At 36.8% G+C, this 19,159-nt stretch overlaps 1 protein-coding gene across 1 annotated transcript in view; it reads right to left on the bottom strand.

Moving 5' to 3' along the window:
• Positions 1 to 11,117, bottom strand: part of TYR (tyrosinase) — a 68,436-nt gene extending 57,319 nt beyond the window's left edge. Inside the window, exons 1-2 of the mRNA XM_004683713.1 lie at positions 10,280 to 11,117; positions 7,624 to 7,652 (exon numbers count right to left, since the gene is read on the bottom strand). Coding sequence (XP_004683770.1) covers positions 7,624 to 7,652; positions 10,280 to 11,106 — 856 coding nt within the window. The 5' untranslated portion in view covers positions 11,107 to 11,117. The remainder of the gene's footprint in view (positions 1 to 7,623; positions 7,653 to 10,279) is intronic.
• Positions 11,118 to 19,159: the final 8,042 nt, after the last annotated feature.

Here is a 19,159-nt window from a genome sequence, read left to right as displayed (position 1 = left end):
CTCAGCAGTGTACTTTGTGAATCTGCCTGTTCTGCTCCCCACTCTGTCTCTGGTGAATCCTCTCACCCTCGGCATCTCTGGCCTGTATCCCAGTTCTGTATGCACAAATAAATAAATCTTTAAACAAACAAACAAACAAAAAAATCAATTAAGTCTATTATTACTCTGCCCATAGAGTGCATGTTTGTTTATATCTTTTAGATTAATAAACATTACTGTGATACTGTGAGAATCAAACAATATTAATAAGGTAAAATTTTGATTGATTTATATAGGTTGTCAATGAAAAAGATTCATGTCCTAAGACAAGGTAGTTGGCATTAGCAAAATAGATGAGAATTTGGTAGTCAGGCAAAATCGTGTGAAAAGAAACTCACTAACTTGAATCCAGAGAATATTGACAAGATAAAATATTAGAACATAGTGGAAACAAAGGAAGAGACAGAAATAAACAACTAATAGACAACATTGATGAATCCATAAGAGACACACTCACTCCAAACTTCAAGAGATACACAGATTCCAAACTCCTAAAGTAATAGCATGTAGGAATATATGTCCATGTTGTGTAGAACATCTTAGCATTTTACTTAGAAATAATGTTAGTAATTTCTTCCAGAAAAGTCATTCTTTGAAATGACCAGTCTCCCACCTCAAATTACCTCTGCTAAGAGTATGCTTCAGAGGATCAACTTATGTGTGTCATTTATTTTATACAGGGATCATGACCAATATAATCCTTATCTTAGTACTTTCTTCCTTCCTCAATTTTCTGTGGTTTTCTTAGACTTACCTCACCAAACACTCTTCTGCATTGTGTTTGGCTTTTTCATCTGGTGGATAATTCCTCTCTTAGTTACTGGGTAAATCTCATATTTTGTCATTTCATTGAGGCTTTAATAATATTTATACAATGTAATATCCACTCATTAACTTTATTTTAATTTTTATGTAGAAGAACTGTGGTGTAAGCCAGAGGTACGAGGGGTAAGAAGCTTTACCAGAGTCAGAGTGGAGAACAAAGTAGTCTGATCTATTGAAGTACACTGCAATTGGAAATAGTGAAAGAAACAGGAGAGGTGTGCTGAGCCATTTCTAGATTAGCTCTGTGTCAGGGGATCAAACTCAGGTTGTAACAGTAATAGTGTTAAAATATGAACTTTAGCAGTAGAACTTTAGGAAATAGTCAATATCAGCTAAATGAAAGCTAATTATGTACAACTGTTTTCATCACTAAGATATTTGATGATATGGCATAGGTAGTTTGATAGCTACCATTGTTAAAATATTTTTGATGTATTAATACCATCAAAATTGGCATATTATAAATCATGATTATTCCTCTCTGTGCCCTCATGGTAGCTAGAAATTAAGCATTTATTGTGTGCCACAATATTCTACTTTATGCACTTGGCACCAACATACTATATAATTGGTTTACTTATTGTGTGTATTACATTTTTGTCTTCCTACTTACACCATTTAGCCTCTGCTACATTAGATAAAGAGCCATATGTGCAACTTAATGTTCTCATATTTCTTCAATGTGTGCATACAACTTAATGTTCTCATACTTCTTCAATGGGTATTTTAATAATGGTTTGTATATTTATTTATTTGAGATAATACTGGTTTTCCATACTTTATGATCTGGATCACACCTCTCCAGATGTTTATCACACCACACACATAACGAAATCCCTATATTCCTTCACCATAGTCGATTTATTCTCTCCCATCCTTCCTCTCTCCCACTAGTAGCCTTAATGTTATAGTCAAATTGAAAATCAAAGCTATGTTATCTTATTTGTTACTGCACTCATGTTACTATACAGGACCTTCCTAAAAACAAACAAACAAACAAAAATTGTTCAAATGTAATAAAAAATGAATCAATTATTGAAGATCATAATTGTATTGTTATTCAGATTTTATTAGTGAGGATACAATAGACGCCTCCATGTTATTATGCATTTTAGTAAAATAGGTGAGAGACCCTCATTTAACATAGCCATCATGCTCCCACCCTGCCTTCTGCCTTCCCTTGCCCCAAGAAGGAATGGGGTCCAACCCTCCTAGAAATTATGCCAATGAGAAAGATTCTGGCAAGGTAGGAAGAGACTGAAAGGAAATAAAAAATATATATTTAAAAAATATAGAAATTTACAGGCCCTGTGCTTATGAGCAGAAGATCCACTTGTAAGCAGGAGAGCTGCCTATCATCAGGGCACAGTCAAAAAATTCTTGACAGAAATAGGAGCATGAAGGACAATAGTGATTCTTGGGTGTTTTGGTCTATGAGTGTTAATCTGTAGTGAGCTTCCCACATTTCTAACTTCCTGTGCACTAATCTTAGCAAGTGACCACCCATATGTGTATTAGCAGATAGAGGCCACTTAGTGAATTATATTAGGTATAAAAGATCCTAGAAATGATTACCTCAGGACTACCTGCTTTCAAGTGACAACCCCCCACCCTCACCCCTATCTCTGCGGGTTACTTATTCTCTGTTGCTAAATAATCTATACAACATTCATTCCTCTGGGTCGATGTCTTCAATTTTCATAACATGAAACAAGAACTTGCAGGCACCGTGCAACCTTAAGACCCTTATTTATAGTCTTACCGGTGGCTGAAACTATAAACTGTTACATGTGGTGTCCCATGGAGGAATTTCCTGGTAAAAATTATACTGTCCCAGAAAATTCTAGAAGTGGGTGGAACAACTAAAAAAGTATATTAGGGACTAAAAATTGGGCCCAAAGAGCTCCCTACACTGAAAATCTCTATACAAGTTAGAGAGAGCCATGGCTGTAGCAGTGCAGCATCATGATGGTGGCAGAGGGTTCCAAGCAGAAACACAAGGGGTTCTCAGAGCTGGGCTTTGCGGTGCGGCCACATGGCAGAGACCATTGTGCACAGCCTCATCTAAACAGTCATTTTGGAAAAGTTTGTTAGGGAAACCTGGAGAGACAGGCATTTTTCTGAAGTGTGGCCTGGACAAGACAATAGACATGGAGCCACGTGTCTTGTTAAAATGCATGAGTATGGCCTTTGTCAGGTCGTTCAGCCACTACAGCTGTGGTATTGAGTGTCACTTGTTTGATTCTGTGATGGAGATTTATTTAATTTTTTTATGATTTATTTATGCTTACAAAACTATGATCAGGCCAGATGTGGGGAGTTAGAGAATTAGCCGGAGACAGAGTGGGGAGCAGAACAGGCAGATTGATAGAATACACTACTGAGATTAGCAGTGGGTGGTCAGAATAGGTATGTCACGCAATGTGGGTCAGCTGCCTGGCAGAGATTAAACTCGTGCTGCAGTGGCTTTGACAGTGCTTTAACCTGTTGCACCATGAGGGAGAGCCCTGTGTTGGAGAATTTTGACAGCTCAAGGAACACCTCCTGTTGCATTTATTGCTGTCCTTGAGAATCTGATCCTGACCTATAGTTTGGCTGCCACGTGTCCACAAGTAGCAGGAAGACACCATTGTAGGCACATGGCCTATTGTTTGGGAAAAAGGGCTACACATTCTCAGTGGCAGGAAGATGCCATTATACTAGTCTTTGTGCAGGACTGGACAGTACTGGATATGACTTTGGGTAAAATAAATGGTCATGTGTCCTCAATAATGCTTGCTTTTCCTGTTTTTCTTTCTTTCTTTCTTTTTATAAACCCCTTTGTTATTTTCTAAGCCTGAACAGTCTTGCAATTTTGCACATGGCTGAAGACAGTCACATGTAAACTATTTTAGTAAAGGTGGCTTGGCAAGTTTATTCTGCTGTTCCATTCTGCTCTGTATCAACAGCAGTAAGTGATATTAGAATTTGGGCTTCCCTCTATGTACCAGTGACATGGGCAGAAACTGAAGTCAGGGACCTAGGGAGTAAGACAGAAATCCTGTACAGAAGTGGGGTATAGCCCGAGGGTGTGAAAAGGTGAGAAGATTCACCAGAGAAAGAGTGGGGAGCAGATATACTGACATGCATTGCTGAGAGAAGCAGCAGGCTTGTCAGGAGAAGTATGCCATTCCTTGTGGATCACCTTCCTGGCCGGAAGTCAAACGCATGCTGCAATGGTTGACATAACTTCACAGTTGTGCAATTTAATCTTTTCCACCATCAAGGAGGACCCTGATCATAATCTTATAATTAAGATACAAAATACAGTGAAAAGATAATTTATCTCAAAATATTATATACCCTTTCTGCTACATTATCCTGATTTTTATGGCATTTAAATTTACATTAAAACCAAAACGAAACTCATGATTCTTCTCTACTTATGTTCTGTGTCAATAAACCAAAGGATAGTCTCCATAAATTTTCAGGTATCGTATGGTAAATGACTTGTCAGGTATCATCTGGTAAATGGCATAGGTCTTTTGATGAAGAATTTTTTTTTTTAATTTCAAAGCACATAATTTATAACATATGAAATATCAAGTATTTCATGTCAAATGAAGAAAAGGAGATTAAAAAGAAATACACACACATATGCATGTGTGTGTGTGTGTGTGTGCTGATATTGGATTGATAGTGAAGATCTACAAAGAGCATATATAAGTCAACTAAAAGAAAACAATCTAACAAAAAAATTGGGCAGAGGTGCTAAAGAGACACTTCTCCAAAGATATCCAGATAGTCATTGTCATATGGAAAAATGTTCATTATTGCTTATCAGGGAAATACATATCAAAACCACAATGAGATACTAATTCACACCTGTGAGGGTGGCCAATATCAAAAGAATCAGAAACAATAAGGGCAGTTAAGGGATCCCTATTCACCACTATTAGGAAAGTAGACTGCTCTACCACTTATGGAAAGATGTGCAGATTCCCCAAATGGCTAAAAATGGGTTGGTCATATGACCTAGCAATTTCACCACCGGGTATTTATCAAAAGGACACAAAAACACTAATCCAAAAGGAAACCTGCACTCCTATGTTTACAGCAGCACTATTACAGCCAAGTATGCAAAAAACCTGAATGCCCCAGAAAAGATGACCATAACAAGGAAATGTGATGCACACACACACACACACACACGTTGAATACTACTCAGAAAACAAAAAGATAAACTCATACTCTATTTGTGGTAACTTCACTGGAATTGCAAGGGGCCATTTTTTTTTTTTATTGTTTAGATTTATTTATTCATACAGAACTGGGGTAAAGGGTGGAGATGCAGAGGGTGAGAAGATTCACCAGAGACAGAGTGGAGAGCAGAAAAGGGAGAGCTACGACGTACACTGCTGAGGGGAGCAGTGGGCGGGTCAGGAGAGGTCTGCCACGCCATGTGGTCACTTCCAGGGCAGGCGGGAATCGAAGAATCGAACTCATGCGGAAGTGGCTTTAGCTTCTTAGTGCTGTGCTTTAACCTGCTGCGCCACCAGGGAGGGCCGGTAGGGGCTATTTTAAGTGAAGTGAAATAGGAGAAGAAAGATAAATACTGAATGATTCACTTTTATGTAAAATCTAAAGACCCTAAACATAGGATCAGACATAGACAAACTGTGAGACTGACGCTTGAGAACAGACAATAGAACTGAGATACTCAAGTGAGAAGGGGGAGGACAAGAGATGGGGACCATGAAAAACATGGGGAGGCCCTTCCTGGTGGTGCAACATTGCAAGTTAGAAACAGCTGCTTCAGTGCAAGTTCAAACCTGGGCCCTGGAGGTGATCCACATGGCAATGCAGACCTCTCTTGTCTTGCCCACTGCTCCCCCAGCAGTGTAATTTGTTGATTTAACTGTTCTGCTTCCGACTCTGTCTCTGGTGAACCCTCTTACCACCCCTGCACCTCTGGCCTGTACCCCAATTCTCTGTGCAAAAATAAGTAAATCTTAAACACACACACACACAACATGGGGAGAGGAGAGCAAAATGGATTGGACTATTGTGAGGACCATGGGTACTCTACTGATAGGAAAACTATGGTGAACTAACCTGAAGAGAAAAAATCCTATAATATGAGACATAAACATGGATGTCCCAATAGTAATGCTAATTATAAAAAACAAAACAGATGTATTAATGAATAAGGTGAATGTGGACAGTGTTCTAAAATTTAAAGAAATAACAGCAAAAGCATTCAGGTTAAGATTACTTGAAAAAAAAAAAAGTAAACCACATGACATTCCACAGAATCTTTTTCATAAAGTAAAAAGTGAAGCTGTTATTTTTCTATGAGCTGTTGCCATGGTTACCTAAAACCCATGACTCTCTGCTGAAATGTGACTTTTTTTTCTTTCCATTGTTTCCTTCCATGTGATGTGCCTTTCACCTTATGACTGAGTTTCTCAGCTGCATTTTATACATGTCTAACATCTAGGAAATATTTTCTCTGTTTTCATCCATCATGACAGCTTCCTCTAATTTACCTTTCATTTTAATAGGCTAATTTATTTGTTGCTTGCATAACTTGCATATAATTGAACTGAGCAACATTATTTGTACTTTAATGTTACTAAGCAATTACAACCTCCAAAATAAAACATTGCTTAAATTGATGGCAAGCGTCGTTCCACTGTAAAATTTCTTTGAACATAAATAAATATATAATACAAATAAAATATGGACTTTGAATGTAAGTTAAGACAAATAACATTAAATAATATTTTTAGTTATGTTCCATTTAATAGAAAACTCAACCAGTAAGTATTACTTGTCTTACATAAATGTTTTAGAAAACCTGGTTGTGCAGTATTTTTTATGTATGTTAACACTGAAGCTAATATTTGTTATATGCTTTTAATAATTCAATCTATACTTATAATACCCATGTCATATACCATATAGTAGTGTTATAAGTTTGGACAAAGTGAAATGATAGCACAAAGTGGTTAGACTCAGTTCTATCTTACAAAGCAAGGTGGATCAGTAAAAATCCTATGTATTTTTTTTTCATTATAAATTGAATTAAAACGACTACATCAGTATAGCTGCCCCAGGTATCTATGCAACTGAATTTTAAGTGAGTCATTACTATAACTCAAAATTAACATCCATGAATCAGTGGTTTATTTCTGATCTTAAATGGTTGCTTAAAAATAGGGAATAACATAGTTGACTTGAAATAGCATTGAAGTCAGAATTAGTGGGTTTTAAGTTTCAGCTCTGTGACTTTGGACAAACCATCCTATATCTTTTGATATCTATGTTTGTTTGTTTATTTTAATAAAAGACATAAACTACATCATTTTGAGAGGTTTTTTTATATTTATTTATGTATGCAAGTACTGGGGTATAAGCCAGAGGTTGGGGGGCATGAGCAGATTCACCAGAGACAGAGTGGGGAACACAATAGGTGGTTTGACTGTCATACACTGCTGAGGGAAGAGAAGAAATCTGCCACACCATGTGGGCCAGCTCCCTGGCCAGGGATGTGCTGCAGAAGTTGTAGATAGTTTCATAGTGCTGCACCAGGGAGGTTCCCTTTGAGAGATTTTTTTAAGTCAGAGTTCATAAACTCTAAGAATCTCTAAAACTGCTATATTTATGAAGACATGAAATTAAGAAAAAAAAAGACTTTATATCCTTTATATCAGGGATTTTACTGCTAATAATTTGAAAACTTTTAATGAAATTACTGAATCTAGAAACTTATGTCACAAGAACTATTGTAGTTTTCAATTTGAGAGCTCAATTCAGAAAAAAAAAACATTTAAATTAGCAATCTAGTGGTATGTTTACGGAACCTAAGTTATAATGTGAAAGGGATGCATAAACAATTTGCATATCAATTAAATCTGTGATTCTCAGTGTTGATGGAACATGAGAATAGCATCAAGTTTTAAAAATAATAATGCCTGATCTTCACAGCAGACTTACCTGGATATCATTTTTCTGGTAGAAGATAACTGGGTAAAACCATATAACTTTATTTTTATTTTGCTAAATGATTTAGATGCTGAAAACCATTAAACCTAACCAATATAAGTAACTGATCTAAATTTTTTAAGGATTATCACCAAGAGAGGCAGGAATAGAGAAAGTTCAGGTGCATTGGTGTTGACTGTCCAACCTCATGTAATGCAGCAACCACTTGGTTGATGGACACAAATGTTCATTCATTTCACCTTCTTTATTTAGAGTGGGCTAGTATAAGGGGTTAAATTGCAGTACTGTGAAGCTATCTGCAGCCACTGGGGCAATGGGTTGACTTAAATGGTGCAGTAGAACGCTTCCATCCCTCCTACTGCAGTATATTTCAGTAGATCTGACTGCTCGGCTCCCCACTCTGTATTTGGTGAATTGTCTCATGTCATGTACCTCTGGTTTGTACCCCAGGTCTTGGATGAATAAATAAATAAATCATTAAAAAAAACTGGATTAAAAAAAGAAGAAGAAGGATGCTGTTTGCTTGTTTTCCTTAAAATATCTTCATCCACCTTTTTCCTAAATTTATGTTTAACAGATTAATGCACAGCAGTTTAATTATGTAACAATATTGAGTTTAATGTTGTAGTGACTTCAACCCAGTAATTGTCACTAGAGCAGACAATTTTCTTTATAAAAATAACTGTGGTCATAAGTCATTGAATAGATAGGAAAATATACATTCAATAATCAATAAGTTACTAGAAAAAAACAATATAAGTGTTGGCATTACCAGGTAGTATATATTATGAAATTAAATATCAATTAGTATTTTTCTCTTAGACTTAGTTGGCTATTATGACTTTTTTAATATTTGTAGTTTAGACAATTCCCCAGACTCTCTGGGTCAAGTAAAGTTGAATAGTTAAAGCATTATAAAACTCCTATGTCTAAGCTTAGCAGGATTTAAACATCAAAGGAGGATATGAGCACATGATGAGAAATGCATTTAGAGATTGAGAAAGGAGGTCTGAGGTTTACTGAAATAGATTCTTCAAGTACATCTTTCCCAGTCTTTCCTGCACAAATATTAATTTGTGATAAATAGCTGACATTAGTCACACTAGAATGTATACAGTGGCCATTTTTCAGCGAGTTTCCAAGGCTCCCTTTTGAAAGTATATCAACTTATTAGGAATAGGGGGAAGACATACCTATGTCAAAACTGCAGTCCAAGGCACATTGGATGAATTTTCCCAATTCATTAAATATTGTACTGAGTTCCTTAATGTATTGCTATACAAAATTGCTGTATTAGAAATGTCTAGAATGCAGGCAGAGAAGCATTCCTTCCACTATGATTTTAATACAGTAAATAATTAAAAACACATGCCTTATGTTATTTTGCGCCTCTAAGCCCAAGTGAAAAATTTAGAAAAGGAAAAACAGAAATTAAATATTATCAAAATAATTCTTCCTTACTTTATACAATACCTCTGTTTTTTTTTTTTTGTCATATTTTTAGAAAAGTAAACTATTTTTTTCCTGTGATATAAGGAAAAAGTCAGTGAGACAGAATGGGTCACCTCATTTGACTCATACCTTTAAAAATAGTGTAGGGTAGTCATGCACCCAGGTATCTGAGAATAAGCATTGCTTCAGCTACTTTCTAGTTCTTTGAGATTCTACAAGTTATCTAGTGATTTTATAACTTAATGTTTCACTTTATCTTTAAATTGATGAAGATGAGAGATTTTATAACTTAATGTTTCACTTTATCTTTAAATTGATGAAGATGAGAAAGGCTACTTTGAATAGGACTATCCATATAATGATGGTCAGTGAATTAATATTAGGTATTTTCATTATTTACCTAATCAGGTTTCAGAATCCTCATATATTTTAATGACTTTTTTTTTTTCCAAACACTTTCCTGATGATAATAATCATCACAGACATTGATCAAATGACTCATTCCAGGTCCCTTCCTTAAAGATTCTTATCGATGAGTCAGGAATAAAGTACATGGTTTGTGGTTTTAATATGTGTACTAAATAAATTTTATTTTGAAGAAAATTTCAGAAATACTACCCTAAATTATTTATTATTTAATCATATAAATGTCAAAATGCCTATTTTAAAATAAATATTATTAACACATATTTGTCTTTTACCAGGCACTAGTCTAGGTGCTGTTAGCTAAGTTATGAACTTAGTTCTCTGTATTTATTTGAACTTAGAAACCTAGAACTAAACAAGTAATCACACAAATATTTATGTAACTATGATTATAAAATATGCTATGGGGAAAAATACAAAGTTTTTTGAGAGCTCTGAACAGGGGATCTTTTCTGTGCTTGCAGGGTAAGATGATAAAAGATATTTAAGAATACCTTTCTGAAGAGGCTATTGCTAAGGTTCCTATTTGTTTTGGTATTTATGTTCAGACCATCTTACCTGCCAGGATGAGAAGATGGATGCCGGGCTAAGTAGGTTAGGATTTGCTGGGTTGCGGCCTCCCATGTACTCATCTGTACAAATATCACAGTTTTCTGCATCTCGCCAATCCCAATATGGAATAGTGAAATTCTCATCCCCTGTCAGATTTTGGATTTCTTGTTCCCACAGCAACAGGAAGAGTCTATGCCAAGGCAGGAAACCTGGTGCTTCATGAGCAAAATCAATGTCTTTCCAGATTTCAGATCCCCCAAGCAAGGTGTCCCTTGAGACGTAATAATGCATCCAGACAAAGAGGTCATAAATGTTGATGTCACTAAACATGGGTGTTGATCCATTATTCATTTGTCCATATGTGCCAATGGGAATGACATAGTCTAGACTGGTAGTATGCTTGGCTAAAGTGAGATAAGCAAGAAATTTGTCCTTTTCTGGAACACTCAAGTCGAAGATGTTTCTTCTCACCAGGAGTCGCCTCTCTGTGCAGTTTGACCCCCAAAAGCCGAACTTGCAATTTCCACAGTTGAATCCCATGAAGTTGCCAAAACACTGGCAGGTCCTATTATAGAAGACAGAAGGCCAAGATTCCCGGTCATCCACCCCTGTGAAGGGGAATTGTGGCCCAAGTGGTGCATTGGATAGAGCAATGTCCTGACAGGAACCCCTGCCTGAAAGTTGGCCACAGGGACTCCCATCACCCCTCCACAATGGGCAGCATTCCTTCTCCATCAGGTTCTTGGAGGAGGTACAGGCTCTAGGGAAGTGGCCAGTGGAGGTGGAGAAGCTCCAAAGTAGGAGGTATATAACAGCCAGCAGCATTCTTCTGCTAGTGTTCATTGAACTGTTTGAGCTGATTAAGTGCCTCACACACTTTTCTTTCCAGCTACTGTACAGTGACTATCACATGTTTTAGCTCAGACCTATAAAATACCACTCCTACCTCCAGATTCAAACACTCTTAAATCTTTATCTTAAGCTGTCATCTTCTGAAAAGCACATGACTCCCTTTTGGCTGAACTTGGCATGTATCCCATCAGAGGGATGGGCCTACATTAAAGTGAGGAACAGTATTACCATTCATAGTGTAATTATTATGGTTAGAAAATAACATTTAAAAAAATGACCAACTAGCATTCCCTCAGAAAATAATATTAATAGTATTCTTCTAGATGCAAATGAAACTAAAGTTTATATCTGTGATAGATTCCAAGTCAGACTGATAATTCTTTTTTTTTAAAGATTATTTATGCATACAGAACTGGGGTACAGGCCATAGGTGCAGGACTGGTTAGAGGACTCACCAGAGACAGTGGGGAGCAGAACAGGCCTACTGATGAAGTATATTGCTGAGGGGAGCAGTGGGCTGGCCAAGAGAGGTCTGCAGTGCCATGTGGGTGACTTCAAGGGCGGGGTTGAACTCATGATGAAGTGGCTTTAGCTTCTGAGTGCTGGGCTTTAACCTATTGCATCACCAGGGAGGGCCCCCAAATCAGACTAATATTCTAATAAATCTTTTTGTTCTTTTTAACCACATAGATGGGACTGAAGGGGGTTATGCTATGCAAAATAAGTCAGAAGGAAAAAGACAAATAGTGCATGATGTCATTTACATGAGAATGTGGAGAAACCAAACAAAAGGTCAGATAAAGCCAAATAACAAATCCTAGAATCCTGCTGTAGAAGTGAAGCTACCAGAGGGTCAGGGGCAGTGAGCAGGGCAAGAACACAGAGGGGATGCAGCACAATGTGCTGTGATGCCTGGCAATGGGTGCTCTGGTGATGTACTTTGTGATTGGGGTGGTGGCGAGTCTATACTTTAAAACAATCTACACTGGAAACCATTGGTATTTTAATAATAAGACAGTATGGGAAATATTAAAATGGTAATTCCTTATCTACGTTTTCTCAGTTGACTGTGAAATTTATGATGACTGAAGTTGAAAATTAAAAAATGTCTCAAGAATTTCTACTTACTAAGAGCTCTTCCTGTCCCTTATCAAGAAAGGTCAGACAGTGTTAGATATAATGGGTGAAACTGTGGTAGCTTCTTATAGACTATAAAGAGGACACACACCTTTGGCAGATCTAAGTTTTGTTGGAAAATTTTATTTTAGACCAAACGATTATTTTTTATATCTGCCTACATTGTAGCTTATTTATTTTATACAAAATATTTTTTCTGGTACTTCTTTTCATGATTATCTTCAAGCATTTAGTTGCCTCCTACCTCTCTAAACATTCCCTTCCTGACTAGTAAGCTTACTTTGATAGCTGTGGGGTTTATCTTGTCTCCTGTACTTTTACTAGCAATAGTCCATGAGGAACGTCTTTAAAAAAATTCCATGGTTAACTTTTTTTTTAACCAATTAATTCTGGAAATCAGGAATGAAATTTGAAATTTTATTTGTAATATGGTCTTACAAAGGAGTTCTAATTTAATTTATGATTCAATTCGTATTAATAAACTTACACAATAAATATCTATTGCCTATCCATTGTTGCAGGAAATATTTCTGTGTATAATGAGTCATATAAATTGAAATACATTGGTGAATTATAATTTAACTACCTGTGTTTGATTTCAAATAAATAAATATTATAGATGATATGTACATAAGACTTTTAATGGAAGTGACATCATTGTGAACGAGGAGGATACTGTATAGTTTTGAATAATAGTGTTCAATTTTTTTTTAAAGATTTATTTATTTATTCATACAGAACTGGGGTACAGGCCAGAGATGCGGAGGGTGAGATGATTCACCAGAGTCAGAGTGGGGAGCAGAACAGGCAGATCGATGAAGTACACTGCTGAGGGGAGCAGCGGGGTGGGGGGGGTCAGGAGAGGTCTGCCAAGCCATGTGGATCTCTTCCGGGGCAGGCGGGATCGAACTCATGTGTAAGTAGCTAAAGGTTCTTAGTGCAGTGCTTTAACCTGCTGCACCACCAGAGAGGGCCCATAGTGTTCAATTTTATTAGTGTGTCCCTTGAATAAAAGCACTAAATGGTGAGCATAAGTTGAAAAGATGAATGATAATGGAGACAAGATTTCAGTCGTGATACACTACAAAGACAGGAGCTGTGTTTCATCAACTGGCTAAGGACATTGATTTAAGTAGACCTCTCCCCACTACAGGCAATTGAATTTGGAGGAGAGTCTTAAGAAAATAAGTCATTTTAACTAACATAAGCTGAAGCTTTAGAAGATAAGAATAATCAGATCAAATCAAGTTTACTTTTGGGTGCCTAGCTTCTTTATCCTGCTCTATACTATAATATGGATGGTCAAATTAAAAAAAAAAATGTGGGAGAAAAATGAAAGCCCTAATAGAAGCAGATGCAGTATAGTACTTAGCAATGGCTTCCAGTAATGTTGCAATTATCCTGGTGATGTTGTAATGTTGCTGCCTATACTCTCTTCTCTTTCTGGAACTGATTTTCTTATTTAGAAATATATCACGGGTTTTCCATACAATTCTCATGAGACTCAAAGCAATCTTTTAAGATATAATGAGCAGAATTTGGATGAAGAGGAAGTGAAGTTTCTATGGACATTTTGCTCCTGGCTGAACCCAGAAAGTCACATTATCTTCAAAAGGAGGCTTACTCTTTTTTTCTTCCCCTTTTATTCAGAACTACAAAGAGATTAACACAGTACTTCTCTTCCCTAGGAAGACTTAATTTTGTATTACTTGTAACCACAAAGGCCTTTTATGTTAATACTTGTTTATTACAGACAGGATTCATCATCTCATGTTCAATTTAATTAAGAATTTTGCATTACTCTTGGCTCTACCCCCTTCACGAGGCTTCCCATTGAGTGACGTGGAAAGTCTCTATCACAACACTGGATTTCCATGTCTACTCTTTCAAGTCCGTATTTCATGATCTTCTGAGAATTCTTGAAAGATCCCATCACAAGTTGATGTTCTTAACCTGAGAGTTCTCATTACTCCCAAACATAGGCCACTATTGTCTTTTATACATATTTTTTATTGTCAATAAAAACCTCATAAATATCAAACACCACTTAAACTGGTTACTCTCTGAATGTTATGTGCACATTCTCTAGTTTACAAAATTTGAAAGTGTCCCAAACTATTCTGAGAAAGTATTGACTAATTTAACACCTGAGCTAATACAACACTCTATTAACCAGATTAAAGAAGTCAGTAAATATTTTGCAAGTGTTTGCTAAGCATTAATTATTAGACTGATGCTGAGAAATAAGGTTTCTATGGCCATTTCAATAGAGAAATTGCCTCTTCATGAATCACACAGTCTATTAAGATAATATTTAAATCTTAGAAAATTTAAATAATTCTTATAATAACATTTAAATAATTCTTATAATATTTCATAATTCTTTATTGATTAAAAAAATATAAAATCAAAATATTATTAGGGAAAATGACAGAATGACCTATGTATAGCATGAGTCTTATCTGAGGAAGATTTTCTGGGAGAAGTTACATTTCAAGTGACATGGCAAAACTAGTAGATTTTTTTTGGTGAAAAGAAGACTAGAAGGAGTGAAAACATTGCAGGTAGAGGGAATTTCATGGTGGCACAAGGGTAAGTCTCAGTACCATCAAGCTATCTCCAGCCATTGGGACTTAAGTTCAATCCTTGGCCAGGAAGCTAACACACAAGACATAGCAGACCTCTCCTATTTGGCATTCTGCTTCTTCTCAACAGTGTATTTCTGTAGATCTGTCTGTGTTGTGTCCCACACTATCTAACCCCCCACATGTCTCATCTACTCCCCAGTTATTTTATGAATAAATAAAAATAAAATTAAAAACAGTTCTAAACACAATGACTATATAATTCAGACAAGGAGAGAGGATAATAACATTTTCTTTCTTTCTTTTTTTTAAGATTTATTTATTTTGCATACAGACTGGGGTACAGGCCATAGTTGCAGGGTGGTGAGAGGATTCACCAGAAAAAGAGTGGGGAAAAGAACAGGCAGATTGAAGAAGTACACTGCTGAGGCAGCAGTGAGTGGATCAGGAGAGGTCTGCCACCCCATATGGATCGCCTCTGGGGCAGGGAATCAAACTTGCACTGAAAGTGGCTGTGGCTAGTTTTCAGTGCTTAGTCCTAAACCATTGCAACACCAGAGAGGGCCAGATATCATTTTCTTAATTATCATTTCTATTCAAATACAAATAAAATTAAAACAAAGCATAAACATACCTTTGGGGAAAGTAAAATTAATTAAATTCAATTAATTCATCCCCCCCCCAAGAGCTAAATAAGGTCTATAGATTGTTTGTGGTTGAAAGATTTTTTAAATTGTATTTTTATATTTATTAATTATATATATATTTTTTAAATTTAAGTAACAATGGCTTACATCTTGTTGTGTTCTAGAAGTATAGGATGCTACCTTCCAGTGTTGTTACCAAAGGAATCCCACTAAAAAATCATCCATACTTACCACCATACTCTATTGTGCTCCCTTCCCACTTTGTTCTTACAGCTCTTAATTCATTTCCCTCTCTGGCAGACTCAGGTTGATTTGATTTCTTCACTAACTCATTAGTATTTCAATGGTGTGTTGATTAGTTCCCATATATTTGAAGTTTTCTTCACATGCATTCAATTTTTTTTTAAAGATTTATTTGTTTATTCATACAGAACTGGGGTACAGGCCAGAGATGCGGAAGGTAAGAGGATTCACCAGAGACAGAGAGGGAAGCAGAACAGGCAGATCGATGAAGTACACTGCTGAGGGGAGCAGCGGGCGGGTCAGGAGAGGTCTGCCACACCATGTGGTCACCTCCGGGGCAGGCGGGTACCGAACTCATGCAGAAGTGGCTTTAGTTTCTCAGTGCAGTGCTTTAATCCGCTGCGCCACCAGAGAGGGCCGCATTCAATTTTTTATTCCTTAGTAACCTATATATTATCCAGCAGCATGATGCTTACTCTCCATAAAATTGATTTAATTTATGCATACTTTTTTGTTGTTGATCTTTCATTTAACTCCTTTGTTATCCAAAAGATTATTCAATGTTATTTCAATATTTATGAAATTAGTTACCCTTCATTTGCTACCCAACTTGTAGTTTATCCTCAAAAAGTTTCATGCACACTTAAGAATATACACTCTGATATTTTTGGTGCACCCACCAGTGCCCTATAGTATCTATTGAGTGTGATGTCTTTTTTGAGTTCGGGGTCCTTGAGTTCACTCTGGGAAAGGTTTCACCAGAGTTCTCCTTTCAGTGCACACAGCAAGATTTTTCACGAGACAAAGACGCAGTTATATTTAAAAAGGAAGTTTATTAGAAAGAGACAGGAGAGGAAAAGACACTTGCATAGGTGCTAGTGGGCAGGAAAAGCTGCCCCAAAAAGGACAGGTTTGCAGGGAAAGAGACCTGCATGGTTACAGGCAGGCGGCCTTCAGAGAGCAGCCTCCATTGAGGAAGGTCAGTGCAGAGAAGACCCAGCATGGAACAGGTCCCGGGCAGGCAGGAGGCTGCTGCCCTGCAGTGGGACTAATTGGGTGGAAAGAAGCACCTGCATAAGCACAGATGGGCAGTGGAGCGGCTTCCCCATGCTGGTGGAGAGACTCCCCAGATATAGACATCTTCTCTTTGGGAGGGGCTCACTCCTTGTGCATCTAGGTTTGTTGGTTTTGAATAGAATCTTAGAGGACCCTGAGATTCCCTAGTGAGCTTTATCTCCATCTCCATGTCTTTGTCTTTACCTGGGTGCCAGGCATCCTGGCTTTGGTGCCTCGGGATCTTGATTTTATGGTTGTGTTAATTGCTGCACTAGCCCCTTCTACCTATCCCCTTTGTGTGACTCAGTCTTGTAATGCCTCCCTTGCATTCCTTCCTTCGTCAAGTGCAGCTGTACTGATCACTCATTTAAGGTAATAATTTTCTTTCTGTTGCATTGGACAATGCCACACTGACAAAGAAACTGGAGTCCTGGAACATGCTACATAATGCAGAATGCTGCTGAAGCAAGATCCTGGCCTTTTATTGGTAGATTAATCATACAGCATTTATCATATGAGGAAGTAAAATAAAGAAAGGGAGAATAAGAAGTTGGGCAAAAGGTGGGACTGTGCATCTGCTGATAGTTTGTTATGTACAACAGCCCTGACTCTTCCAGTCAGGATTTCAATCTTATCAATAAGGCATTCAGCTTCTGGGGTCCTTCCTTATACATCAGTCAAACATCCCCTGTGGGGTTCCCAGTCATACCCCATGAAGTATAAGTCAGGAATAAGATTATACATCCATCCTCACCCCCCACACTCCCAGTATTCCCAGTCATACCTCATGATGCAGACCCTTCTCAGAGTAGTCTAGCTTTATGCTCTTAATTGATGTGAAAAGGTACCTCATAGAGTTGGGCTCATAAAATGGAGGCTGGATATGCCACCTAGGATTAGCAGACCCACACCTTTCAATTTTCCATCTAGTTTATGTGTCCATTGATGTAACTAGTATATTGATGTCATTACTATGATTATCTTACAGCTAATATATATTTGGTCCACTAGTAGTTGATACTTAGTCCACATTTACAGAATATCCTGAAATGATCCACTGCAGCAATTTTAAAAAAATAATTTATTTTTGAAAAAGTCTGATTTTTTTCCTAAATAATTCCATATATTTTAGAGCTTATCAATTTTATCTTCACAATATTATTTAGTAAATTTTGCATTTTTCATTTTTGGACATGCCATGAACTTTCAATAGTAATTTTATATATTTTTAGTAATTAAATTGTAACTATAGACAAAATTAGATTTCACTAATATTTATTATTGTTTTTCTTATACTAAGAATTACATCACAAGTTTTGTTATATTGGTCATTCAAATAAATGAATTCACTCGCACGGATGTGATTACGAGGTCTATCTTATATTTATAACATCACTAATATCTTTTCTCTGGAGTTCAAGATCAGAGACTTGCCAGTGTGTTTTGATATGCACACTACTATTATTTTTTTATTTGCGCTTTAATTTGAGGTAATATCAATCCATCTGATTATATAGTTATCTAATAAATATACATTGCATAGCTTTATTATTCACTAATAAAAGTCCCTTGAAGTCATTATTTCTTCAAAGATCATAGTACTAATGAACTGCAGTTTTATAATTTTATTCACATTATTAAGTGTAATACTTTTGTAAATAATAAAGGTTTTGCTAGATAATTATTTTGTAGCTCTGATAATATATTCTGTACAAGAATGGTGTAATAAATGCTTGATTCTTTTCCTAAATCAATGTAGAAAAAAACTTGCTGTCTTGCAAACCTTAAATTATAACATATATTCAACTATCATGAAAACCCCTAGATGTTTATGCATTTGGTGTCTTTCTCTTGGAGTAATAAATTGATATACATGCAGGGGATGGCAAGATGGCGGCAGAGTAAAGACACCAAGATCACTGTGTCCAGACTCGCGCAGGAATTTAGGACTAAAAACAGATTATAGACTTACAATCTATGAGTTTCAACCCAAATGAGAACACCCTGGAGTCACTAGAAGGAAGATAACTGAGGGAGAATGAGCAATTGGGGAGTTACAATAGGAGAACTCCCTCCCAGGAGTTCTCAGACGCCTGCAGGAGTTGCTTTGCCCCTCACTAAAGACCTGTATGGGAAAGGGGACAGCTCAGCTTGACGAGTGGAGCCCAGACTGAGGAAAGACTGCAGATCCAATCACAGAGCACCTAGGCACTAGGCAAAGCTGCTGACAGCTCAGCTCAGGAATGGACAAAATAGTGGCAGAGTAAAGATGCTGAAATTACTACATACAAACTCATACAGGAATATATAAAAAACGGACTATAGAATTACATGCTACGAGTTTTTTTTATTTTTTTT

The sequence above is a fragment of the Condylura cristata genome, unplaced genomic scaffold, assembly GCF_000260355.1.
Source record: "Condylura cristata isolate star-nosed mole 26May11 unplaced genomic scaffold, ConCri1.0 scaffold00015, whole genome shotgun sequence".
NCBI classification, from domain to species: Eukaryota; Metazoa; Chordata; class Mammalia; order Eulipotyphla; family Talpidae; genus Condylura; species Condylura cristata.
This window is presented reverse-complemented; position numbering and strand designations above follow the sequence as displayed.